At 40.4% G+C, this 24,969-nt stretch overlaps 1 protein-coding gene across 2 annotated transcripts in view; it reads left to right on the plus strand.

Annotated features, from left to right (window-relative positions):
- The window catches only part of padi2 (peptidyl arginine deiminase, type II), a 67,241-nt gene that overhangs the window by 29,408 nt on the left and 12,864 nt on the right, over window positions 1-24,969 (plus strand). For both annotated transcript variants that reach the window (XM_034205689.1, XM_034205688.1), the window contains exons 2-9: window positions 764-935; window positions 3,589-3,658; window positions 3,845-3,906; window positions 5,141-5,258; window positions 5,708-5,860; window positions 6,350-6,537; window positions 6,937-7,040; window positions 7,310-7,421. In XM_034205689.1, the coding sequence (XP_034061580.1) occupies window positions 764-935; window positions 3,589-3,658; window positions 3,845-3,906; window positions 5,141-5,258; window positions 5,708-5,860; window positions 6,350-6,537; window positions 6,937-7,040; window positions 7,310-7,421 (979 nt within the window). The remainder of the gene's footprint in view (window positions 1-763; window positions 936-3,588; window positions 3,659-3,844; window positions 3,907-5,140; window positions 5,259-5,707; window positions 5,861-6,349; window positions 6,538-6,936; window positions 7,041-7,309; window positions 7,422-24,969) is intronic.

The raw sequence follows: 24,969 nt of genomic DNA on the forward strand, positions 1-24,969 counted from the left end.
TTGGAAAGTATAGAAGTCCTATTCTTAAATCTTAAAGAATAGCAATTCTCAGTAATAAGAGTTATTGGTGGCTGTAATCATTCCTCCTCTCTAAACTGGCTGTGAACAGATCCTGTCCTAACGTGATAGAAATGTAAGTCAAATGGTACAACATGCACAGCCCAAAGCTCAAGCCATGTGTTTATCAGATTACAACATTTCTAACGTTGTTAAACCAAGTGGATAACTTGTTAGTCTTTCTTGCACAGAAAAAAAAATGTTTTTGTTATTCTGTGGACACTGTTTTCATGCTATGTTACAGGATACTCACTTTTTTGACAATCTCATGAGTTAGAATCACATTAGAAGTAGGTCTCTTCACTGCCAGTGTGGACAGGTGAAATAATTGCACACAATACTTTTAGTGTACACATGTCTATGACGTGGACCTATCATTCATTTGATGACTAGTTGTGAATGTATGTGGCCTATTTTGAAACAAATAATGGTAATGGTGCTACCGCAAAACAGCTGACACATGGAAAACCAGGGACCTGGTGGTATGATATATTGTGGGACTATCAGATGTCTACGTAGGCGCTGAACTTATACCCACCTGTTGCGAAATTGGAACTGTGGCTGCAGGCGTACTGCTCTTCTTCACTTAAATACACATATTTTCCCTGTAACCCCCACACAATCTCTTTGTTTAATAAGCCACAGCAGGTCTTTCTTGTGTATTTATATATCATGTGCTAAAACCTGCTGTTTGTCTTGTTCTCAGGAGTGCACCTCCAGGCTCTGAGTTCTTCTCTGTGAAGAGCACTGCCACTGTTCAGTACAGCATCAGCCCCCAACCTCGGGAGACCTCCCACCTGTCTCCCATCCCTCTTAAGGGAACCTCAGCCCTTCTCATCCGCATGAGCCGTGCCAGTGATTATGAAAATGATGGCAAGGTGAAGTAGTTGTGCTTGAAACTGATATCCCAAAGCAGCAAGTCATATTTCTTAATTTCAGTACGTGCTGATGTAATGACAGTTTCAGGAAATGGGAGGTTTATTATTTAGAAAAAGTTCATGTTAAAGCAGTGTAGGGATGTAACGATATATCGAATATCGCGATAATAAATGTCTCGATACCGTCGTGAGACTGACAAAATCCACCGCGATTTTTTTTAATTAAAAGAAAAAATGTAAACCTTTATTTAACCTGGTGGTCCCATTGAGATCATCAATCTCTTTTTCAAGGGAGACCTGTCTAACATGGCAGCAAGTAGGTTACAACATGAACATAAAACAACAGATAACACAAAAGGACATTGTATTTACAGGGCTACATTTATGGCGCATTTCCACTGCAGCGGGTAGCTTAATCGTCCTCAAGCGGCCAGGCCAGTTTTTGGTGGCCTTTCCATATAGCGTAGCACCGGCTAGCGGGTACTTTTTCCCTCTTTTTCCGGCCCCATAAAATCGTGGTTCTATCAGGCCAGGGACAGAGCTGAACTATTGACGTCAACACTCTCGACTGCTGATTGGTCAGAGAGAATCATCACAAGATCGCGCGCGAGATCATCCCTAGCGTCGCATATATATCTAGAAGCAAGCTTGCAGCATTTTTATACACAGCATTTTTGTAAACGGAGGAGCTACAAAAATGGCAACGTCAAAGAAAAGCACACCGTGGTCGACCGAGGAGGTGACGACGTTCCTACATCTCATTGGGGATGATAAAATCCAGCGGGAGCTCGACGGAACAACAAAGCCGATCGCGCCGCCTACACTGCGTTGCTACCCCAGGGCTGAAGTCCAATAGTCCATTTAGCTTAGGAACCTTCCTGACGGAGTGAAATTACCCGGAAGTCACAATGAAAGGAAAGGAGGTTTCAAACTTCCATTATAACCTCCTTTAGCTTAGGAACCACTGGACCTCCCTAACCGAAAGGAGAGGAGAAATGCTGCCCCACAATGCATTGCAGCCGCAGCATTTGCCGTCACTCAACAGTCGGCCGTTCACGGAAACAACCGATTATGACCGAGAAATGATATCATGAAAGTTACGGTGCTTATTAAGCATTTTAAAACGTATGTGGTAAGTTGCCAAAGTGCTTTTTTCTGAACGTTCATCAGTATTATAATCAAAAAGAGAAATATGAACGTTAGTTTTTACTGAAATGATCAAATAAAGTCAACATTTCACAGTCTTTACTGAGCTGTGTGGGGTTTGTTCAACTTTTAAAAGATGTTTGAATGGTGATGTACACAGTGATAGATGTTAAGGACTAACGTTTCTAATAAATACATTTGTATTGATTTTAAGATATTTTCATACAATCATACGTATTGGGATCATTTGTATTAATGTGGACCGGAGGGAGAGGGTGACGAGCATAAGTTTCACTTTCCTTTTTTATTTCAATTCCAACTTTGGTCATGAAGAATATGTTTCTCTGTTGACCACGTTCATAAAGCATAAAACAACAGCATCAGAGCACGGTGCAGAGTCGCTAGATGAGTTTACAGTAGTCCGTGGTTCTTATTAAACATCCATGTTGTAGTCCGCTGTAGAAAACTGTAGTTTCCATAGTTCCCCCACAGCAGCAGACGCACATTCATGACGTCCGCTGGCGCATCATAAACACGTTGGATAGTGAAAGTGCATTCGGATTCTCTAAAGTACCGCGGTCTCTTCTCCTAAGTACTTTTGAATTATCCTATCCACTATCCCTTAACCCCGTGACGTTTCACTCAGAGGTCAAGGAATAGGAGATAGGGTTAGAATTTTGGAGCTAATTTTGGATTATCGGAACGCAACCCCAGTCCTAAACTGTAATGGAAATGCGCCACGGCCTCGGACGGCCAGCGAGGCAGCCCGAGGCCTGAGCGAGGACGCTTAGGGACGCTTAAACGGGGCTACCCCGCTGCAGTGGAAATGTGCCATTAGATACCTAGAGACATTGACAAGTACCAACAGTATATTTATATCTCGCCCTATCAATAAGCCTCACCTTCTTGGCAAAAACTGTATTGTTTTTGAAGTGGTGGAGAGACAATGCACAGTTTTACCCACTGCTGTCACCCATGGCCAAAGCATATCTCTCTGTCCCAGCAACATCAGTACCAAGCGAGAGTTTTTTCCACAGCAGGGGATATTGTAAACGCTCAAAATAATTGTTTTTCTTTATTTTTCAATATCGCGAGAAATATCGTACCGTGGACTTGTTATCGCGATATTATCGTACTGTGAGTTTTTGGTATCGTTACATCCCTGCAGTCATGGTTAGGCAATTTTTACGAAACAGTTTGCTCATCGTTTTGTATTTTAGGAATCGTTTCATTTCAGAAAATTGCCTTTTGTCATTGGATGAACTTTCTGATTAAGAGTAGAGTTTAACAAGAAATCAAACTCACCCTCCTTTTAAGCATTTGTAGCTTTTGCTTCTTTTGATTTATGATTAACCACGTTTCAAATAACCAGAGGAGATATTTCACATTGATCATGAGCTTTTTGCACAATGTACAGTGAAACTCCAAAAAATCATGTGTCTTTTAGATTTGGAATCGTCAAATGTCATGATGTGCAATTAAATGCCTTTTGCCGTTGTATTTTAAGTTGTCTATCCGATACTATGGGGAGAAGAAAGATGTCTTGGGGAGTGTCCTCCTGCACCTGACAGCGGTTGGTAAGCAAAATAAGCAAATTGAAAAAAACATATTTATACTACTTATTATTTGTTTGACTTGAAAGAAATGTGTATAAACAGTCTACCAGTACAACATTAGCAATACTCTATCAACCATTATCTGGAAAATGTGTGTCATGCAGAGGAACTGTGATAAACAAACTGTGTGTGTTTGCGTGTGCACAGAGATCTCTCTGGATGTGGATGCAGACAGAGACGGTGTTGTGGAGAAAAACAACGCTAATAAGGTGAGCTCAAAGGTGTCAGATAACTTTACAGACACCTAATGAAGGAGATATTTGATCTACGTTTTACTTTCTCATGAACAATAACATGCCAAGTGTGACAAACTGAATTCTGTTTATGTAGATAACTCAAAGTTGTATATTAATCATTTAAAGGGTTTCTGACTACTGTGTATTTGATTTTTACTCTCCAACAGAGGGGAGATCTTTCTATGATTGTGCTATTTAAACATCATTTATGTTTATGTAACATTATGTGTGTTTGTGTCATACTTGCCAACCCTCCCGATTTTCGCGGGAGACTCCCGATTTCATTGCCCTCTCCCGGTTTCCTCCCGGGGTCATATTTCTCCCGATTTCTGACAAAATCAGATTAACTCAGGACTGTTTCCACTCGGACTTTAATACAGCTACACCATTGTTTGGTTTCCATGGTAGAGCGTCTCTTTAGCAGCGCGCGCAACTCAAAGTCTGAGAGGGTGAGGAAGATAGTAACAGAAAACTGAACAAGAATCGACAACACGACCCTCTGCTCACTCCTTTAAAATACAGATCCAGCCCACACATATGCTCCATAAAGGATGGTGCTACAGGCCGCAAGGCAGTGCACTTACCACTACAATAAGCATGTTAATGTTAACCCCCGCGGTGGTTTTGAAATGCTCCCGATTTCTGAGGTGTCAAGGTTGGCAAGTATGTGTGTATTTGATTTTTACTCTCCAACAGAGGGGAGATCTTTCTATGATTGTGCTATTTAAACATAATTTTGTTTCTTATTCTTGTGTCTTTTTATAAGTTCGATATATATTGTAACGATCACAAAGGGAGTCGGAAACAGGCTTCCAGTTATTAGGCTTTAATAACTCTTCTTATTCACAGATGATCACAGGTTCATGTACAGCTTGTGGGTTCAACCTCACACTTACACTAACTCCCACACATACCCATATATATATCAGTGTCTACGTCACAACTTCCCGCCCTCCCCCGTCTGCTCCCCCAACCACAGGCCCGCACCTCAACCAGCATCACTGTGCAGCTCTATGATTGGCAGAGAGACGGGGGATGCCTGAGTGAAACCCTCAGCATCCTATACAGGGTCGCTACAATATGCAGTACAATATTTGCCGTCAATCTGTGGTGCAAAACATTTGTACCTTTTAGATTTCCATTAATTTACTTTTAGATTTCCATTAAATTACATTCAATCACGTCTGTTTTTTTGAAAACTTGTTAGGGATCATGGAAATGGGGTTCAAATGGTCACGGAGCCATCCTATTGGTCAACTGTGACTCAGAGCGGATGTTCTTGAAGAAACTAGATAGCGAGCAGGACCAGGTCTCCAAAGTGTCAGGTAAAAACAGCTTCTCTTTGTTCACTCTGCACATTTTTCATTACTGTTGCCAGCATTACAAGGTCACTCATTTTAGCTTTTGCACAGTTGGCAGATTAAAGTGTTGAAAGGGCAAACCTGTGTGATGAAACTACAAATCTAAAGACCTCTGCGTGAGTGTAGAGGGCAGTTTGATAAAGCAGACCTCTCAAATGACTTTGCTGTGGATAAACCAGTAGAGCTGAAATCTGATAGTACAAGCAGGTGTTGTTCATTATGTGTGAGTGCCCCGTATTTATCACAGATATGACCAGACATTCACTGTACTATCTACTTTTAGTGTTAAAAGCATAACAAAGTCACTCAAGCACATTCGTGTCATGTATCTGTTACATGTTGAGTAAAATCTAAAGTATATAGGATTGAATGACATTTGCAGGACACTAACATGATGTTTTGTGGGTGTGCAGATCTGAAGGACATGTCCGTCATGGTGCTGCGGACCAAAGGCCCGGCCAAACTCCCAAAGGGCTACAAGCTCACCATGCACATCTCTCAGGGCGACGCAGAGAGCGTCAGAGTCTTCAGGGCCAGATCCTCTGGAGTGGAGAGCAATTTACTGCGTTAGTAAAGAGTGTGGGTGAAAAACCCAGAACAGACGATGTTGTGTGCATGCAATTCAGAATATCTTTGTGTTAATGTATGAGTGTATGATCACAACAGTAAATCAGACATTTTTGAATTTTTTTTTTATAAAGTCTCATTGACTGCTGACTCCTCATTTGTCTTTAACTTGCTTAAATAGAAAACATTTATGTTTGCCAATTAGCTGAACAATAAACAAGTGTGGCATAATCTGCTGCAGGCCACACTTTGGCCTTGATCAGGGCTCAAAGCGGTTATGATCCACTAATTTTAAATATGATACGAGTTAAACAAATCCCTGTTTTTGTTAGCTATGCTGCCATATTGACTATAAGGTAGCTGAAAGTGAAACTGTAGTGAGATTCAACCATTCTTTGTTTGGTAGGGGAGAGGGAGCACTTCATTGAAGCACATGCAATGAAGCACCTTATAATTCAAGCATTGTTTGTGTTGTTCTTGCTCCCCAGAGAAACTCTTCAGCCATTTTGTTAAGGAATATCCTCTGGTGCTGAGCAATGAGGTCCTGTCCCAGGAGGTGCCTTACCTCGGAGGCATCTCGGAGATGAAGTTTTACGTGGAGGGCCTCAGGTTTCCTGACAAAGACTTCGATGGGCTCATCAGCATCAACCTCAGTCTGCTAGAGCCCATCTCTGATGTAAGACCTGCAACATGACATGTATAATGTAACGCCAACTAATCTTTTTACTTTATAAACCTTTTTAAAATGAAATTGTATAAAAAAAACCAGAACAAATAAGTATAACATCATATGAACTCATGGTCCACCTAGTTTTTTTCATAGCTTATAACCACAACTCAGTCTCTTTCTGTTGATCTGGCTGAAAGCAAGTTAGTGGATGGAGTATTTGTGTGAAACCACTATTTCCAAAATCAAGCACAAACTTTCAAACAACATAGTTAAACTTTGAACACAACCATTTCTTATAACCTAATACAGCAAAGGTTATATATCCTTTTGAGTATGTTTTTGTTGGCTTAGAAAGATTTTTAGTTAACATACTTGTACTCAGCTGCCTCTCTCGTGCTCTGACAGGGTCTCCCTGAGACGCCGATTTTCACAGACACAGCCGTGTTCAGAGTGGCACCTTGGATCATGACACCCAACACCCTGCAGCCTGTGGAGGTGTTTGTCTGCAGGTAAGAGCAGACTGATGAATAATAGAGATGATTGTGACAAAATAAGTTTCAACACTATCTTCACTATCTCTTAATCTCCCTCATTGTTACTCATACTACCAAATTCACACTTAGTCTGCATGGTTTCACTTCCCATTCTTGAGTATTCAGTTTTACCCATAATCACTCAGATAACGTGTTGGGTATTAAATATACAAAAAGCCAGAACATTTTCGATTTCGACACATTATTGCTTAAGGAACTTACTTCTTCTGTGGTTACCTTTTCAGCACATCTGATAACTACCAGTTCCTTAAAGGAATGAGGAACCTTATCACAAAGAGCGGTTACAAGCTTAAGATCTGCCATGAGTATATGAACAGAGGAGATCGCTGGATGCAGGTAAGAAAGTCGAATGTGTTATATGAAAAAATACGTATTACAAATTATCATCAACTGACTAAATGTACCTCTACAATAAATGGAAAGCTATACAAAATTCTAATCGAAAACAATGCAATAACAGTGGCAATGTCCGCGGATTTCATGTAAACCACATCGGGAAAAACAGGAACCATTCATTAAAAACTTCAAAGTAACATGAAACAATCCAAAAAGAAAACACATTTGGTAACACTTTATATTAAAGTGGACCTATCATGCTATATTTGAACAATATATTGTAGGGTCATACCAATATAAAGTATATAAATATAGTTTTTTTTTCAAAATACCAAACAGATCCTGCATTTTAGCCATGCCTCATTTCGCTCTATTTGCTCTTTCCAGCCCTGTTTTTGCAGGGGCTGATTCTGTGACGTAGCTTTAATGCAAATGAGCTGCAGCTGACCACGCCCCCCTGCAGGAGAGGGGAGCGTGCTTTGAGATCAGCTGCTGGGCTCTCAGAGGGGGGGAGAAAAAGAGATCTCCGTCCTCCGTGTTTTATTCTTATATGATTATATAGAGTCATTATTCATTTGTTTTAAAGCTCAATAAATAAAAAAGACGACCTTTGACCGGCACTTTTCTAATTTTGTCCGGAAGATTTAAACTTTAAACTTCAGCTTTCTGTCCCCAGAGTCAGAACTAAACATGGTAAAGCAGCGTTCAGTTATTATGCTCCAAATATCTGGAACAAACTCCCAGAAACCTGCAGGTCCGCTGCAACTCTGACTACTTTTAAATCCAGGCTGAAGACTTTTCTTTTTGTCGCTGCTTTTAATTGAACTATTCATATCTTAGACTGCACTGTAACTTTTATCCATGTACTTTTTCTTTTAATGTTTAATTGCACTGTAACTTTTATCCATGTATTTTTTCTTTTAATGTTTATTTTATTAGCTTTTCTTTTTAATGACTGATCTTAAATGCCATTTTCTTAATCTCTTTCATTTTTTGTAAAGCACTTTGAATTGCCTTGTGTTGGAAAGTGCTATATAAATAAACTTGCCTTGCCTTGCCTTGCCTTGCCTTGCCTTGCCTTGCCTTGCCTTGCCTTGCCTTGCCTTGCCTTGCCTTGCCTTGCCTTGCCTTGCCTTGCCTTTAACGGACATGTTGACCAGCGAAAAAAAATCGAACTGAAATTCTGCCGCACGGTCCCCTCGTTCCTTGGAAGAGGCGGAGAGGTGGGTGTTTGTCATCTGCTGGTGCAACCCTGTCTCCTAAAAATTACGTTCCCACAGAACTAAACTGCATTCTCAATTACGTTTAGCTAGAAACGTATTTCCTCCCACGTTACGTTCGTTATGAACGTATTTCAAATACATTTATTTTCTACATATCTTCTAGAAGCATATTTTCTCCCACGTTACGTTTCTTATGAACGTATCTTAAATACGTTTATTTTCTACATATCTTTGCCATTTATTGTCTTGCTTATAATAATGATAATAGTCATTTATAAATATAATTTTAGAGCACACATTTGAAATCAGTAGGCGAGGCTGTAATTTCGCCAGCTGTTACTCTCATGAGCGAGGCAGAAAATAATAGTTTTATCATGCCAAAAAGCTGCTGTGTCGTTTATTGCACCTCAAACATTAAAACAAATCCAGAGTTACATGTTTCTGTATTTCCTCTAAGAAGAAAGGACAGTAACAGAAGATCTCTGTGACGCCAGATGTGGTGTTGTTAATGCAATATGATATCTGAAAAAAGACACTACACTACCCATAATCCCCAGCTATCGTTTGGGACTACAGTCCCATTGACAAACCCCATGATTAATCTTCAGACTGTGGGATTGGATGTTGGAGTGGCAGTTCGCCAAGGTTACGCCGAACGTCAAGCCGAACGTCAAGCTCTTTGAAATGGACCGAAACCACGGCAGACTCTTCAAAACTGGTCTCGAACGCCCCTCCAGAAATACACATGCTTGCTATTGTGTTTCGCAACATGTTCTCTATGGCACGTCTCTACTGGGAATTGTAGTTTTAAAAGACGTTTTCGTTTTTCCAAAAATTAGAAGTTGACAGTATTAAACTGTGTACAGCTCTGGAGGTTTAGGGGATAGGAAACAAATTGGTGTGTACACATTCAAAACATGTAATTACTAAATGGGTGAAAATCGCTTGTGTCCATAATGTGCAGCATTACTATATACAGTACCCACATGACAGCTCATTGTTACTTTGTAATTCTACTCCACTACAATTCAGAGGTTAACCTGGTATTTTTACTCCAATACATTTATTTTAGTTACTCTGCAGATTCTGATTAATGATGTGAAATATAAACAACCCTTAAATCAGACTTTAGTTACACCTGAGTAAAATTCAGGGAAAGGTGATTGTCAAGTGCCAACAATCAGGAGAGATATTTGATAGTTGGTGCTTCAGAAGACTAAACATTTATCTGCAGATCTCTATAAAGTATATTCATTAATTGTTATTCTCTGCTAATAGTTAATTAAAGACTGTATATAATTGCTATTTTGCACATCCCTTTCAAGATTTCAAGATTTTCTAAGGTTTATTGACATATCATATACACAACTACGGTGTAGTTATGCAATGAATGAAAAACTTGGGTCGCAGGTTCCTCAACAGTGCATTACAAGACACAATGTTCAATGTTATGGTTAGCAGTTCTTTTTAATGAAATAAGTAAAAAATGTAAGCTCCGTTTTTTATTTATTTTTTATTTATGGGCAAATATCCCCTATTATAGTGTATAAGTCTCTAATGTATGACATATATCATTAGCTGAGGTTGTGCTGATTTCTGGGATGTGTAAAACTTGATTTTACTGCAAAGAAATGACAATTTATTAGGCAAAACACAAAAATATACAAAAACGGAAATGTCCTATGTGGCTCTCAGAGGGTTAATGTGTAAGGTTAATTAGTTTGTCTGTTTTGCACATCCTCCTATTAATATCTTTGTACATCCAGCACTAAACAGTTTTATTGTAGAGATCACTTACAGTATCTTCTTGATTTTTTTACATACTTCTATCATTGACCTTCTACTTTCCCCTTATGAAAGTATGTACTCTTAATATTTTTTTCATCTAATAACATTATTCAACAAAAATAACATTATTCAACAAAAATAATTCAATAACGTGCTTTAACCACTAGGCGGTGCACACAAGGTACACACAGCATACTAATAATAACTTTGTATTATTAGTGTAGGACACTTATGTATTTATAACATCTGAAGATGTGTAGTTTTATTCATGATTTTACATAATTGTACAGGATATTGCTATACTATTTCTCATGTTTTACTTCTACACATTAATATCTGATTTGTAAAACATCACAGACAGAAAGGCATATCCGTAATTTAATGGTAAGCTATTGAAATTGTGATTCCATAGATGTGTCTCCCATCACCCAAATCCCCTGACTATTCTCTCAACTCAGTATTTACATTCTTATATTCAAAGAAAATCAGTAATATCTTTACAAACTACAAGTCCTTTTCTATCAGCTGTGCACCGTTATGGTGTAAATATAACCTATCTACCAATTGGATCAAATATAAAAGTCAGCCGAATTACTATTGATACTGCAAGGAGACGTATTTTGTGAAAAGAAATGCAAGATGTTGTTTAATTGTTGATATATTTATGATCCACGTCGCATATTCAGTTTTGGCGGCAGTTCTTCAAGTTTGTCCAGAAGTCTTCTGATCAGGGTTCTATAAATAAAGAACTACGGCAGATGTGTAATATTTAATGCAGCCGAACCGTGTATTACAATGCCGTTATGTGATGACTTCCAAAGAGAAAAGCAAGAACACTCGGAATAAAGTATTATTTTCTTTTTTTAAATGTTTTCGGATATCATATCGCATTAACATCATCTCCCAACATGCATTGCGGCTAAAATATCCAATCAACGAGCTTCAAACTGAGGATCTTGGGTAATCTGTTCAATGGCCTACGTCTGTTTCCGGTGACTTTATTTACGGCTAAAAAGCCCAAGATTATAGAATTAAATGAATAAATAAAAACAAGGATAGTTGTGTGTTATTGTTGAGTAAATAACAGTGTGTTATTTAGAAAAGAATAACAAATTAGAAGGAAAAAAAGATTTTCAAAAATACAGATTTCAGTATTTTGAAGCTCTAAGCCCCATTTATTTTCCTCACAGACGGGAAAAAAAGTCCGACATTATACGATTTAACATAAAAACATAAAACACTGGCATGTAATTTACGTTAGAATAAATAGAATGGTTTTGAATAATAGATGAGAGTAAAATCTACGTCACTTTACAGCCCCGCCCACTTTTGGGGAAACCAACGCTGTCATTTGAACGGCGATCAAGCCTGAAGCCACAGAGATCTTCTGTTACGGCCCGTCTACACTACAGGCATCGAAAAATGCTTTCAACGCTTCGCCCATTCATTTGAATGGGGTGACGTAGAAGATTTTTAAACTTCGCCGATCTGCATTGTGGGGAGCATGGCATGGCTTTGCAAGCATCACGAGCATCTATCGGCATCAAAAGTTGAACAATGTTCAACTTTTGATGCTCGATGCTTGGCATCAGCCAATCAAATCCCGCGTATGCAAATCTGACAGTACAAGCGCTAGCCAATCAAACCGCGTGTATGCTGGGAGAGACTACGCAGGTCATTTCCTCATATTCCAAAAAATGGAGGGAAAATTCATTATAGCGGTAGTGAATCACCCGGTGCTGTATGATCAGTCTCTGTTCATTTACATTACATTACATTACATTGCATTTAGCTGACGCTTTTATCCAAAGCGACTTACAATAAGTACATTCGACCAGGAAGACACAACCTTGAAGAAAACAGAATCATATAAGTACATCAGGTTTCATAGAGCCAAACATTTCAAGTGCTACTCAACTGGCTTTAGGTGAGCCAGTCCTTTATTAGTATAAAAGTGCTTCGTTAATAGTTCTAACGCTCGAAGTGGAGTCGAAAGAGATGAGTTTTCAGTTTGCGCCGGAAGATGTGCAAGCTATCTGCCGTCCTGATGTCAATGGGGAGCTCATTCCACCATCTTGGAGCCAGGACAGCAAACCCACGTGTTTTCGCCGATGGGAACTTGGGTCCCCCTCGCAGCGAGGGCGCAACGAGTCGTTTGGCTGATGCAGAGCGTAGTGCACGCGCTGGGGTGTACGGTTTAACCATGTCCTGGATGTAGGAAGGGCCAGATCCATTCGCAGCATGGTAAGCAAGTACCAGTGTCTTGAAGTGGATTCTAGCAGTTACCGGAAGCCAGTGAAGGGAGCGGAGGAGCGGAGTGGTGTGGGAGAATTTAGGAAGGTTGAAGACCAGACGAGCCGCTGCATTCTGGATGAGCTGCAGAGGTCGGATGGCACATGCAGGTAGACCAGCCAGGAGGGAGTTGCAGTAGTCTAGGCGTGAGATGACGAGAGCCTGGACCAGAACCAGAGTCGCTTTCTGAGTCAGCTGGGGACGTATCTTCCTGATGTTGTAAAGCGTGTATCTGCAGCAACGGGTTGTAGCAGCGATGTTTGCAGTGAAGGACAGGTTGTTATCTAGGGTCACACCCAGATTCCTTGCAGTCTGAGTCGGGGAAACAACTGAGGTGCCGATGTTGATTGTTAGGTCAAGAGTGGGACAATCTTTTCCCGGGAGGAAGAGCAGCTCAGTCTTGTCAAGGTTGAGCTTGAGGTGGTGAGCAGACATCCACTGAGAGATGTCAGCTAGACAAGCAGAGATGCGTGCAACGACCTGGGTCTCTGAGCGAGGAAAGGACAGAATTAATTGGGTGTCGTCAGCGTAGCAGTGGTAAGAAAAACCATGCGGGCTAATGACTGATCCGAGCGAGTTTGTGCACAGGGAGAAGAGGAGGGGACCAAGAACAGAGCCCTGAGCTGAGAGACCCCCGTAGTTAATTGACAAGGGTCGGACTCAGACCCTCTCCAAGTCACCCTGTAGGTACGGTCTTTCAGGTATGAGGTGAGGAGAGAAAGTGCAGAGCCTGAAACTCCAAGTTTTTGGACAGTGCGACGGAGGATCTGATGATTCACCGTGTCGAATGCAGCAGACAGGTCCAAAAGGATGATGACAGAGGAGAGGGATGCAGTTTTGGCAGTGTGCAGTTCCTCCGTGACAGCAATGAGAGCAGTTTCTGTGGAGTGACCTGCCTTCAAACCAGACTGGTGCGGATCCAGAAGGTTGTTCTGATTGAGATAACAGGAGAGTTGTTTAAAGACAGCGCGTTCAAGTGATTTAGACAGGAACGGGAGGAGAGAAACAGGCCTGTAGTTTATAACATCAGACGGGTTGAGAGTGGGTTTCTTTAGGAGAGGGTTTACTCTTGCCTCCTTGAGACTGTTTGGAAAGTGACCAGAAGTTAGAGAAGTGTTGATGAAATGGGTGAGAAACGGTAGAATATCAGGAGCGATAGTCTGAAGGAGGTTTGAAGGGATAGGGTCCAGAGGACAGGTGGTAGGGCGGGCAGAGGTAATGAGGGTAAGAACCTTACTTGGAGAGAGAGGGGAAAAGGAGGTAAGTGTGTTGGTGGAAGGAGGGTCTGGTGACCCAGCGGTGAGTAAAGGTGAGTCAGAAAAAGAAGAGCGAATATCATCAACCTTTTTTTCAAAGTGGGTAACAAAGTCGCTTGACAGAAGTGAGGAGGGGGGAGGAGCTTTTGGAGGGTCCAAGAGGGTGGAGAAGATGGAAAATAGTTTTTTAGGATTGGAATAGGAAGATTGGATCTTATCTTGAAAGAAAGTGCTTTTTGCCTGAGAGATCGAAGCAGAGAAAGAGGAGAGGAGAGCTTGATAGGTTAGGAGGTCGTCACGGTGTTTGGATTTCCACCATTTCCGCTCTGCTGCCCTAAGGACGGTTCTATTAGCACGCAGTGCATCATTTAGCCAGGGAGCAGGAGGGGACTGACGAGCCTGCCGAGATGTGAGAGGACAGAGCGAGTCCAGAGTGGATGAGAGAGTAGAGAGGAGAGTTTCTGCAGCAGAGTTTGGAGGCAGTAGTTGGAACGAATCAGAGGAAGGGAGGGCTGAGAGCACCGATGAGGCAAAGGTAGAGGGGGAGAGGGAGCGAAGGTTACGGCGGACAAGTGTAGGATGGGAAGAGATTAGTTTGTTATGTTTGGAAAGGGATAGAGAGAATGAAATGAAGAAGTGATCGGATGTGTGGAGCAGGTTTACAGAGAGGTTCGAAGTAGCGCAGTTCCTTGAGAATATGAGATCAAGGACATTGCCAGCTTTATGAGTCGGTGGGGATGGAGACAGTGAGAAAGCAAAGGCGGTTAACAGAGATGTTAGTTCGTCTATCTTCCCCGTCTGGAGGTTGAAGTCTCCGAGAAGTACAGCGGGAGGACCAGTTTCAGGGATGAGTGAGAGGAGATTATCTAATTCCTCCAAGAAGTCCCCCAAGGCGCCTGGTGGACGGTAGAGAACAACAATGGTTAACTGTATAGGATGGGTTACTGTGACGGCATGGAACTCAAAGGTGGAAGGAGTGAAGTTAGGTAGCTTGAAGAGGGAAAAGCTCCATTTGGGAGAGAGCAGGAGACCAGTGCCACCTCCTCTGCCAGTGGGTCTGGGTGTATGGGAGAAGGAATATGCTGTGGAGAGAGCTGCTGGGGTGGATGTGTTGGATGGAGTAATCCAGGTCTCAGTGAGAGCAAGGAAATCCAGAGACTGCAGGGAGGCGTAGCCAGAGATGAAGTCAGCCTTAGGAACAGCTGACTGGCAGTTCCACAGGCCACCTGAAACTAGATGTTGGATCTCAGTGGAGCACGTGGGATAGACGAGAGCAGGCCGGTTATATCGATTACGAGATACACCGGGCCAGTGATAATTGCGAGAAGACACATGAACAGGAATGGAGAAAATACACATGATTATAGCATGAGGGGCTAAACAACAAAATAAAATGAAACAAAATAGAAAATAAAAACACCAGCGATACTTAGCTCAATCAAAGTAGGATTTGCCTCCTCTTTGCCTCCCTCGTGACTCCTGTAGGACTCCAATGTCTTTGTCAGTCTTCGGCTGTCTGACGCTGAAGCTGACGCTCCAGGAAAGTGATACCTAAAAATGGACGCCTGATCTACCGGGATACAAACCGGAGGAGCGAGGCATGGAGGGAGGTGGCAGAGACAGTGGATGAAACTGGTAGGTTTTCGCCTGTTTGGGGATTTTATATCCAGTTTACTTCGTTTTAACATTGCTATTGCTTTGTATGCCGGGGGCGGGCGGGAGATTCCTGATTGGTTGTTGGTCGCCTTGGGCGCGAGAAATCGCCAAGCCTCAGACACGCCCAGCTTCAAGATTTTTTGATGCCTGTAGTGTAGACGGGCCGTTACTGTCCTTTCTTCTTAGAGGAAGTACAGAAATACGTAACTCTGGATTTGTTTTAATGTTTGAGGTGCAATAAACGACACAGCAGCTTTTGGCATGATAAAACTATTATGTTCTGCCTCGCTCATGAGAGTAACAGCTGACGAAATTACAGCCTCGCCTACTGATTTCAAATGTGTGCTCTAAAATGATATTTATAAATGACTATTATCATTATTATAAGCAAGACAATAAATGGCAAAGATATGTAGAAAATAAACGTATTTAAGATACGTTCATAAGAAACGTAACGTGGGAGAAAATATGTTTCTAGAAGATATGTAGCAAATAAACGTATTTGAGATACGTTCATAACGAACGTAACGTGGGAGAAAATACGTTTCTAGAAGATATGTAGAAAATAAACATATTTGAGATACGTTCATAACGAATGTAACGTGGGAGAAAATACGTTTCTAGCTAAACGTAATTGAGAATGCAGTTTAGTTCTGTGGGAACGTAATTTTTTGGAGACAGGGTTGGCTGGTGGACTACCGGAGAGAATTACAGTGCTTTCCTCGACGGGGAGAGATTGCATTGAATTACAGCAGCAGGAGGTGCAAACGCTTGCCTCGGGGAGGGAGAAAAAGAGCCACAGCGGAGAATAAACAGAAGGGCAACCATACGCGGGAAGTCTTCTTCGCTGCTTTTGTGGCAGACTACAGTGCCACTTACAGGCCTGGCATATGTACTACAGCATCTCCAGCGCTTTCGAGCGGCAATGGCCGGCCGTGGCCCAACCTCTCATTCCCCTGATAGGTGGAGAGTTGGCCATATAGGCGGAGCTCCTCGTTCCTGACGTCAGAGAATTTTCAAATCTGTATCAGTCTGTATCAGATCCGTTTTTAGAGATTTGGGTATGGAGGAAAAGAGAGAGGGTTGTGTCTTCTGACACTTGGTGAGTTCCCTGACACACCGGGGCCACATATTCATGTATAAAAGACGTACAAAAGTGCATTTTGCATGATAGGTCCCCCTTTAAGGTACACAAATTCACCCTCAACTAGTTTTAATTAACATGCATATTAGCAGTATATTGGCTATTTATTAGTCATTATAAAACATTTATTAATACCTTATTCTACATGACCATAATTATTATTTGAATTAATATTACCAGAATTAATATTCTTCAAGTAATACGCCATTAGTTGAGAGTTTTTCCTCAATAACCCTCTAATTAGTGCTTATTTATTGCATATAAGGAAGTTGTTACATGGGTTTTGGTCTTAATATGCTCTGCTCAATATGGGCCTAATAAGGCAGTAGTACCACAAGAATAGTAATTCTCCCATAAAAACACTTAACAAATATGATCTATTCTTATGTAACAAGACATGAAACTATAAGTGTTAATTAAGTCTAAATAACTCAAAATGATGTTTTTCTATCTAAGAATATGTTCCCTATTTTAAAGTGAAGTCTTGTTGATAACCAATAAGCTAGTAATTTTACTCTAATTGACCTGAACAGGTTCCCTATTCTGAAGTTGCCACCTCTTCACACTTTGTAAATACATTATAGCACACAACTACTGAAATTTACCTCAACAGTACATGAACAAAGTAGGCACATGTTGAAATGTCTGTTTTATTAATGAACCACTAAAGAGAGGTTCAGACACATGTACCAAAACTAAGGCCGGGACTCGATTAAAAAAATTAATCTAATTAATTAGAGGCTTTGTAATTAATTAATCGAAATTAATCGCATTTGTAATCGCATATAAATATTTGACCTGAGAACAGTGAGAAGCAATTTTTTTCACATGGATTTTAGTATACCATTAGGCGCATTCACACCGCAGTACTTTTCCCACAAAGGTTCATGAGAACTTAGTTCATGAGAACAAATGAAGCCGCTGACGTCACTTCTTCTTCTTCTGCTTTGGGTTTACTGGCAGGCCGCAAACCACTTCACGGCGTATACTGCCGCCCAAAGTCCCCGGCCGGAAGTCCCCGGAGTTGGGGACTGGCTTCAGTAGAAGCTGCTGGGAGTCCCAGCAGCTTCTACTGAAGCCTTCCGAGTAAATCGCCAGAACGCCGACACCTCCTCATCTCCACCGCTCCCATGTTTTATTTTGTGTTGCCATAAGTTAGTCTCTCTGCGTTTCTGCGCTGGGCTAATGCTAATGCTAATAATGCTAATGCGAGGATAATAAAATGGCGGCTTCACCAAACTTTTTGGGAGTTTTACGGGGCGTGGTTTACAATCCGCCCAGCCAATCAGAAATATAGCTCTTTTCTCACAAGAGAGCCGTACGAAAGAGCAGGGACTTTCGTGGGGGTAAAAAGGTTCTCATGAACTAATTTTAGTACCGGCTCTTTTTGGTGTGAACCATAGACTGTATGGTGTGAACGCGATAAAAGAGGCTAGCTTCCACGCTAGCTGCTATATGTTTTGCATTGAGGTGATACTTGAGGCTTGATGTGCTGCGGAGATATGCGAATTCCTTTTTGCATAATTTGCACACAACCGTGCTCTTATCAACGCTTCCATCCGTCCGTTTTTTAAAACAACATTTCCCACTGTTGTTCACTGTGGTTTGTTGTTGTCTGAAGTCATGAACGTTAGTTGGTGCTCCAGTATAATCGGTACGCCTGAAACTCATCCAGTGAGAAACGTTCCGCGGTGCAAAAATAAGTGCGATTAAAATGCGTTAATTTTTTTAACGCGTTAATTTTTGTGTAATTAATCTTAATTAACGCGTTAAAGTCCCGGCCCTAACCAAAACATGTCAAGTTTCTCCAAGGCTGAGAACACATATATGCAGCCTGTACTTTTTAATAAAAACTGATTTTTAACAGAGTTTATGTATTTGTTCAACCCAGTCTCACGGCATTTCGTGTAATAGTCACGACATTTAATCTATTGATTCGTGTTCACCAACACGATTTTCCCCTTTTTTGTGTCACACAGAACGAAGCAATGTATTTCTATTGGTAGTATGTTTCGTGCCTGCAGCACGTATTTTTCTCCGGTCGGGTCGTGGAAGACCGGAAGCTGATGGGGTTCATAAAAACATGTTGTTACTCAGTATCAAGCCACGATTATTGTTTTTATTTTAAATCGTATAATGTCTGACTTTTTTTGTCGTCTGTGAGGAAAATAAATGGGGCTCAGAGCCTCAGAATACTGAAATCTGTATTTTTTTAAATCTTTTTTTCCTTCTAATTTGTTATTCTTTTCTAAATAACACACTGTTATTTACTCACCAATAACACACAATTATCCTTGTTTTTATTTATTTGTTTAATTCCATAATCTCGGGCTTTCTTGGCGTCCGTCAGGAACTGAATTTCAAAATAAAAATAACCGGAAACGTAGAGGCCTATAAGGGACATTTCGAGCATCATTGCGATACACAGCCACTGAACTGATTAACCAAGATCCTCAGCTATGGTTTAAGCTCGCTGATTGGATGTTTTAGCCGCAATGCACGTCGGGATATGGTGTTAATGCGATATGAAATCCGAATTTTTTTCCTGAGTTTAGGATGGCCGAAGACACTACACTACCCATAATCCCCAGCTATCGTTTAGGACTACTGTCCCCGTGATTAATCTTCAAGCTCTGGGATTGGATGTTGGAGTGGCAGTGCACCAAGGTTACGCCGAGCGTCAAACAGCTGTTTGAAATGGAATGAAACCACGCCAGACTACCCCTCCCCCCCAGAACTACACATGCTCGCTATTGTGTTTCGCAAAATGTTCTATGGGACATCTCTACTGAAAGTTTTCGTTTTTCCCGCAATTAGAAGTTGCCAGTATTAAACACATTGGTTTTATCAAATGTAAAACATATCATTAATAAATGGGTGAAAATCGCTTGTGTACATAATGCGCAGCATTAATATATACCCACATGACAGCTCATTGTTACTTTGTAATTCTACTCCACTACAATTCAGAGGTTAACCTGGTATTTTTACTCCACTACATTTATTTGAGTTACTTTGCAGATTCTGATTAATGATGTGAAATATAAACAACCCTTAAATCAGACTTTAGTTACACCTGAGTAAAATTCAGGGAAGGTGATTGCCAACAATCAGGAGAGATATTTGGTGCTTGAGAAGACTAAACATTTATCTGCAATTGACAAGAATGGAAACGAGTAATAAAGTATATTCATTACTCGTTATTCTCTACTCAGGGCTCGACATTAACGAACGACTGCCCGATGGCCCGAGGCAATCTAGTATTTAGCTCGGGCAATGAAGCCTCACCTGCTGGTTGCCCTATCGGGCAATCTATTATGGCAATTGTGGAGATGTGTCAGTGCCTGACACAGGGGTCTTAAAAAGTCTTAAATTTGATAATCTGAATTTAAGGCCTTAAAAAGGTCTTAAATATGACCAAAAAAATAATAAATATGATTTAGAAGGTCTTAGAAATGATGGGATTTGAAAGGTACTTCTGTGTTGCGATCGCGTCTAAAATGTGTTTTGGGGAAAATGTCCGGGCTGCAAAGTAACCAGTACGGTAATAGCCTTTCAGTTCCCCCTGTCACTACCCGATCTGCAGCCCTGCCTGATCTGCAGTGCGCATATGCGAGATGGTCCGCCATATTGGACAACTCCGGACGGCAACCCAAATAGGACACTTGGCGTTTGGCAAAGCACAAAAAGAGAACTCAAAAAGCGAGAGAGATAATAATAATAATACATTTAATTTATATAGCGCTTCTCATCTGCCAAGACAAATCTCGAAGTGCTTCACAACAAAGGATACTAATACACTTTGATAGATTAAACAAATAATTGTAATAATAATAAGAAATCAAAAAATAAAATATAAAATAAAGTACAAAAATAAAAGTCGGTGATAGCGATAAAAATGGCAGTACTCCAGGTGTACCATGCTCAAAGAGATGAGTTATTGTTATTACAACGTGACTTCACTATTATTTAACAACTCTTTTTATTGGGTTATTTTATTTGGGGTTAAGTACATTGTCAGAATAAGTGAGAAATTGATTTAATTAGACAGCTATCATACTGAATAAATATTTACTGTGAATGTATGCAAAAATGTATGTCATTACTAATGTCTTTCATTTTATTTAAAATGAAATAAAATTACATAAAACATTTCCATAAAAAAGTTGATTCAAGAACAAATCTCTGTTATCAGTCCTTTTCTTATATGACTATTATTGCTACATTTGAAAGGTCTTTACCAGCTTTGGAATTTTATATATACATATATATATATATATATATATTCCTTGTGTTATGTTCACATTTCGCACCCTTTGGTAATGTTCGGGTCAAATTGACCCGGGACATATTTCAGGGTTTAAAAAAAATACAGAACTAAATTCAACATGCACAATTCCTTATATATATTGTCTTTAACTCATTCCCCAACAATATAAATGAAATATGATTAGTTTTTGAAAATACTCCTTGCTAGATCAAATTTAACAATGGAAGTGTCCATCGTTTTTTGTGATAAAACTTTAATTTATGTTAAAAAAAATATACTGTAATAAAAACTAGGTTTACATTTTGCTCATGCTTTTCTAGGACACGTGTAAATTAATTTTTTTTTCATTAATGTTTATTATTTTTAATCTGTCATATAATAATCAAAGCCCTGAAGGAAATAAAGCAATTTATCAGCAATTGGAACACAAGAACCACACATCCAAAAGTATTTGGCTGTGAAATATAGAGGGAATGAAACATCCATATAAATTACATAGAACAGATATAAACACAAAGCCAATAAAAACAATTAACAGTCACTATTCATAAAATACAGTATATCTGAAAAATATATTGATGAAGTGACGCTGCAGAACATCATGTGCGTCAATGGGCAAGTCCGTTTAGGAAACACATGATGTACAGAACTTCTTCGTGTGTATAGCACAGATGTACTTGTTGCAGTTGCTGTATGTAGTCTGTGTCTTTGAGTCCTTTGAGGGTCCACAGACCTCACAGCTGGCTGTGGGGGTCTTCCAGAAGCTGACTGTGGGGATCTTCTTGCGGCTGGCTGTGGGGGTCTTCCAGCAGCTGGCTCTGAGTCAAGTTCATCTTCCAATTTGTTGTCAAATTCTGAGTTTACCTCCACATTATCCTCATATTCAGAAATGTCTTCCTGTCCCACTTCACTGTGTTCCTCTAATGCATTCCACTCACTCTCATCCACTATTAGCTCCAAGGCTCTCTGAGCAGAATATGTTTTGGCCATTTTGTTGGTAGATAATTGTAGTTCTGCACTACACTGTTACTACACTGAGGTTATGTCTCTGTTTAGTCCCTCCTCCGGCATGCAGGTGCGAGGGGGGACAGTGCGAGAACATGTAAAATGTTTATACATTTCTGGAAGATCTAAAATGTTTAAAATGTTCTAGGATAGTTTTGTGTACACACTATGTTATGGAAATCTGAGACCCAATACTGTGGAGAGTACAAGTCAGAGTGATCAAAACAAATAAATGGTGAATCAGACAGAGTTGTCTTTCTGGTTATTTATTTGAAGCTTCAAATACATAAGATACAATACATAGACACAGGTCTCACAGAGTATAGCATAGTCTGCGTGAGTGTGCACAGATATAATAGAAAAGCAAAGCTTATATACAAGAAAGGGCGGGAAGCTCAGAAATCTGTCTTCACACGGTCTCATATTGTTATTTAGACACCTGTCCTTGAGCTCAGAATAGGGAAGTTCTTGGGAGACTTTGTGTGAAGAGGAGTAGTCTCAACATAGTCTCACAAATCAGCTCTGTGGCCTTGAAGCGCTTGGGAATAAAAACCCACACTAGAGTATGAGACGAAAACAGCACATCTCAGGAAATGAGAAGCATTTGGTTTAAACATATAAGGATATAATAAAAATGTCCACAAAGATCAAGGGAAAACAGCTTCTCTATGCATACGAATGTGTGTGTGTGTGTCAGAGTTCCCGTTAGCCGGTAATTACCGGACTACGACCGGTAAAATATGCTGAAGACCGGCAAATCTAAATCTCTCCGGTCAAAGTGTCCGTTCAAAATAATTTCCGTTTAGCGCAATACCGCATCAGTTGCGTAATTTGCGCCACTTATGTGAGAGACAAGAATAGTTCATTCTAATGTCTAACACTTAATGTGGAGAAAGAGATGTCCTGTATGGGTTGATTGTGCGTTGATCTGTTGGTAATGCCTCAGGGTTCCGGTGGGCATGTAAACAAATGCATAATGCTGCGCTATACTTTGTGGCCTCACCCAGTTGCATAGCGACGCTTATTGTTTAGGTGTCTTTTAATAAGCAGGTAGTCCTATCATTAGCTAGAACTAGCTGGACCTGATCGATATGGACATAAACGCGAGTGAAGTCTAATCTGACGGGAGAGAGAGATCAGCTGCTGCTGACGAGTCGACACGCAGCTCTGCATAATCACCTGCAGCGGTGAGCGGAACAAAACACACACTTCAGGTTAGAATATCACACATACACTGAACAAAAATATAAACGCAACACTTTTGTTTTTGCTCCCATTTTTCATGAGATGAACTCAAAGATCTAAAACATTTTCTATATACACAAAATAACCATTTATCTCAAATATTGTTCACAAATCTGAAAAAATCTGTGATAGTGAGCAATTCTCCTTTGCCGAGACAATCCATCCCACCTCACAGGTGTGGCATATCAAGATGCTGATTAGACAGCATGATTATTGCACAGGTATGCCTTAGGCTGGCCACAATAAAAGGCCACTCTAAAACGTGCAGTTTTGCTTTATTGGGGGGGTCTGGGGGGGTCCGAAAACCAGTCAGTATCTGGTGTGAGGGGTAGGATTAGGGTTAGGGGTAGGATTAGGGTTAGGGTTAGGATAATGTTGTGAATTGAGTGGCCCATGGTGGTGGTGGGGTTATGGTATGGGCAGGCATGTCTGTTTCCGGTTATTTTTATTTTGAAATTCAGTTCCTGACGGATGCCAAAAAAGCCAGAGATTATGGAATGAAACAAATAAATAAAAACAAGGATAATTATGTGTTATTGGTGAGTAAATAACAGTGTGTTATTTAGAAAAGAATAACAAATTAGAAGGAAAAGAATATTTAAAAAAATACAGATTTCAGTATTTTGAGGCTCTGAGCCCCATTTATTTTCCTCACAGACGACAAAAAAAGTCAGACATTATACGATTTAAAATAAAAACAATAATCGTGGCTTGATATTGAGTAAGAACACGTTTTTATGAACCCCACAGCTTCCGGTCTTCCAAGACCCGAACGGACAAAAAGACGTGCTGCAGGCACGAAACATACTACCAATAGAAATACATTGCTTTTAAAATCGCTCTGTGTGACACGAAAAAAAGGGTAAATTCGTGTTTGCGAACACGAATCAATAGATTAAATGTCGTGACTATAACACGAAATGCCGTGAGACTGGGTTGATTTGTTATCATACTGTGTGAACTGCTTGTATGTACTTACACAATAGGTGTACTGTTCTCTCTGTGTTGTACTGTCTCAGTGTGGAACATAGATTAAACAGCCAGCCAAACTCTTTTGAGAGCCAGGGAATGAGCAGCCATGCTCCTTTATTTACTTATTTGCAGTCCACTGACATTCAAACGGAGTGAAACTATAACAAAATAAGTTACAAGGCACTTAATGATCTCCTACATGCAAGTGTAACATACACAGATTAACACATAGGTGTAAAAAAGGTAAATATAGCTAATGCTAGCTGTGCAATAAGCATGTAGGCTATACAGGCTAGTATGGCTAACGCTAGCGTGCATGCTAACGCTAGCGCGAATGCTAACGCATTTTCTCATTGAGTTTAAACATCTCCAAATGTCACACATAAACACAATACATGTTACTAATCCCTACAGTGTAAGTGTAAGGCTTACACTTACAGTCATTGCTTTCTGACGGACTTGACCCTTTTACTCTTCAGGTTGCATAGGGAAAATTAGTAGTAGTCAGCTGCCATGCTATTCAGTTCACTTTCTCCTACTTCCTGTAGGCCTACCCGGCTTTCTGTCTAACCTTCAATACACATTTTACAAAAATATAAATGTGCAAATATGAAACTTACAGGTCAATATCACCTTGCTATTGGTAGCTGAACTGTCAATACCCCAAAACATATTCTTAGATAGAAATATTAACACT

This window comes from Gymnodraco acuticeps, unplaced genomic scaffold (genome assembly GCF_902827175.1).
Source record: "Gymnodraco acuticeps unplaced genomic scaffold, fGymAcu1.1, whole genome shotgun sequence".
In the NCBI taxonomy this organism is placed as follows: domain Eukaryota; kingdom Metazoa; phylum Chordata; class Actinopteri; order Perciformes; family Bathydraconidae; genus Gymnodraco; species Gymnodraco acuticeps.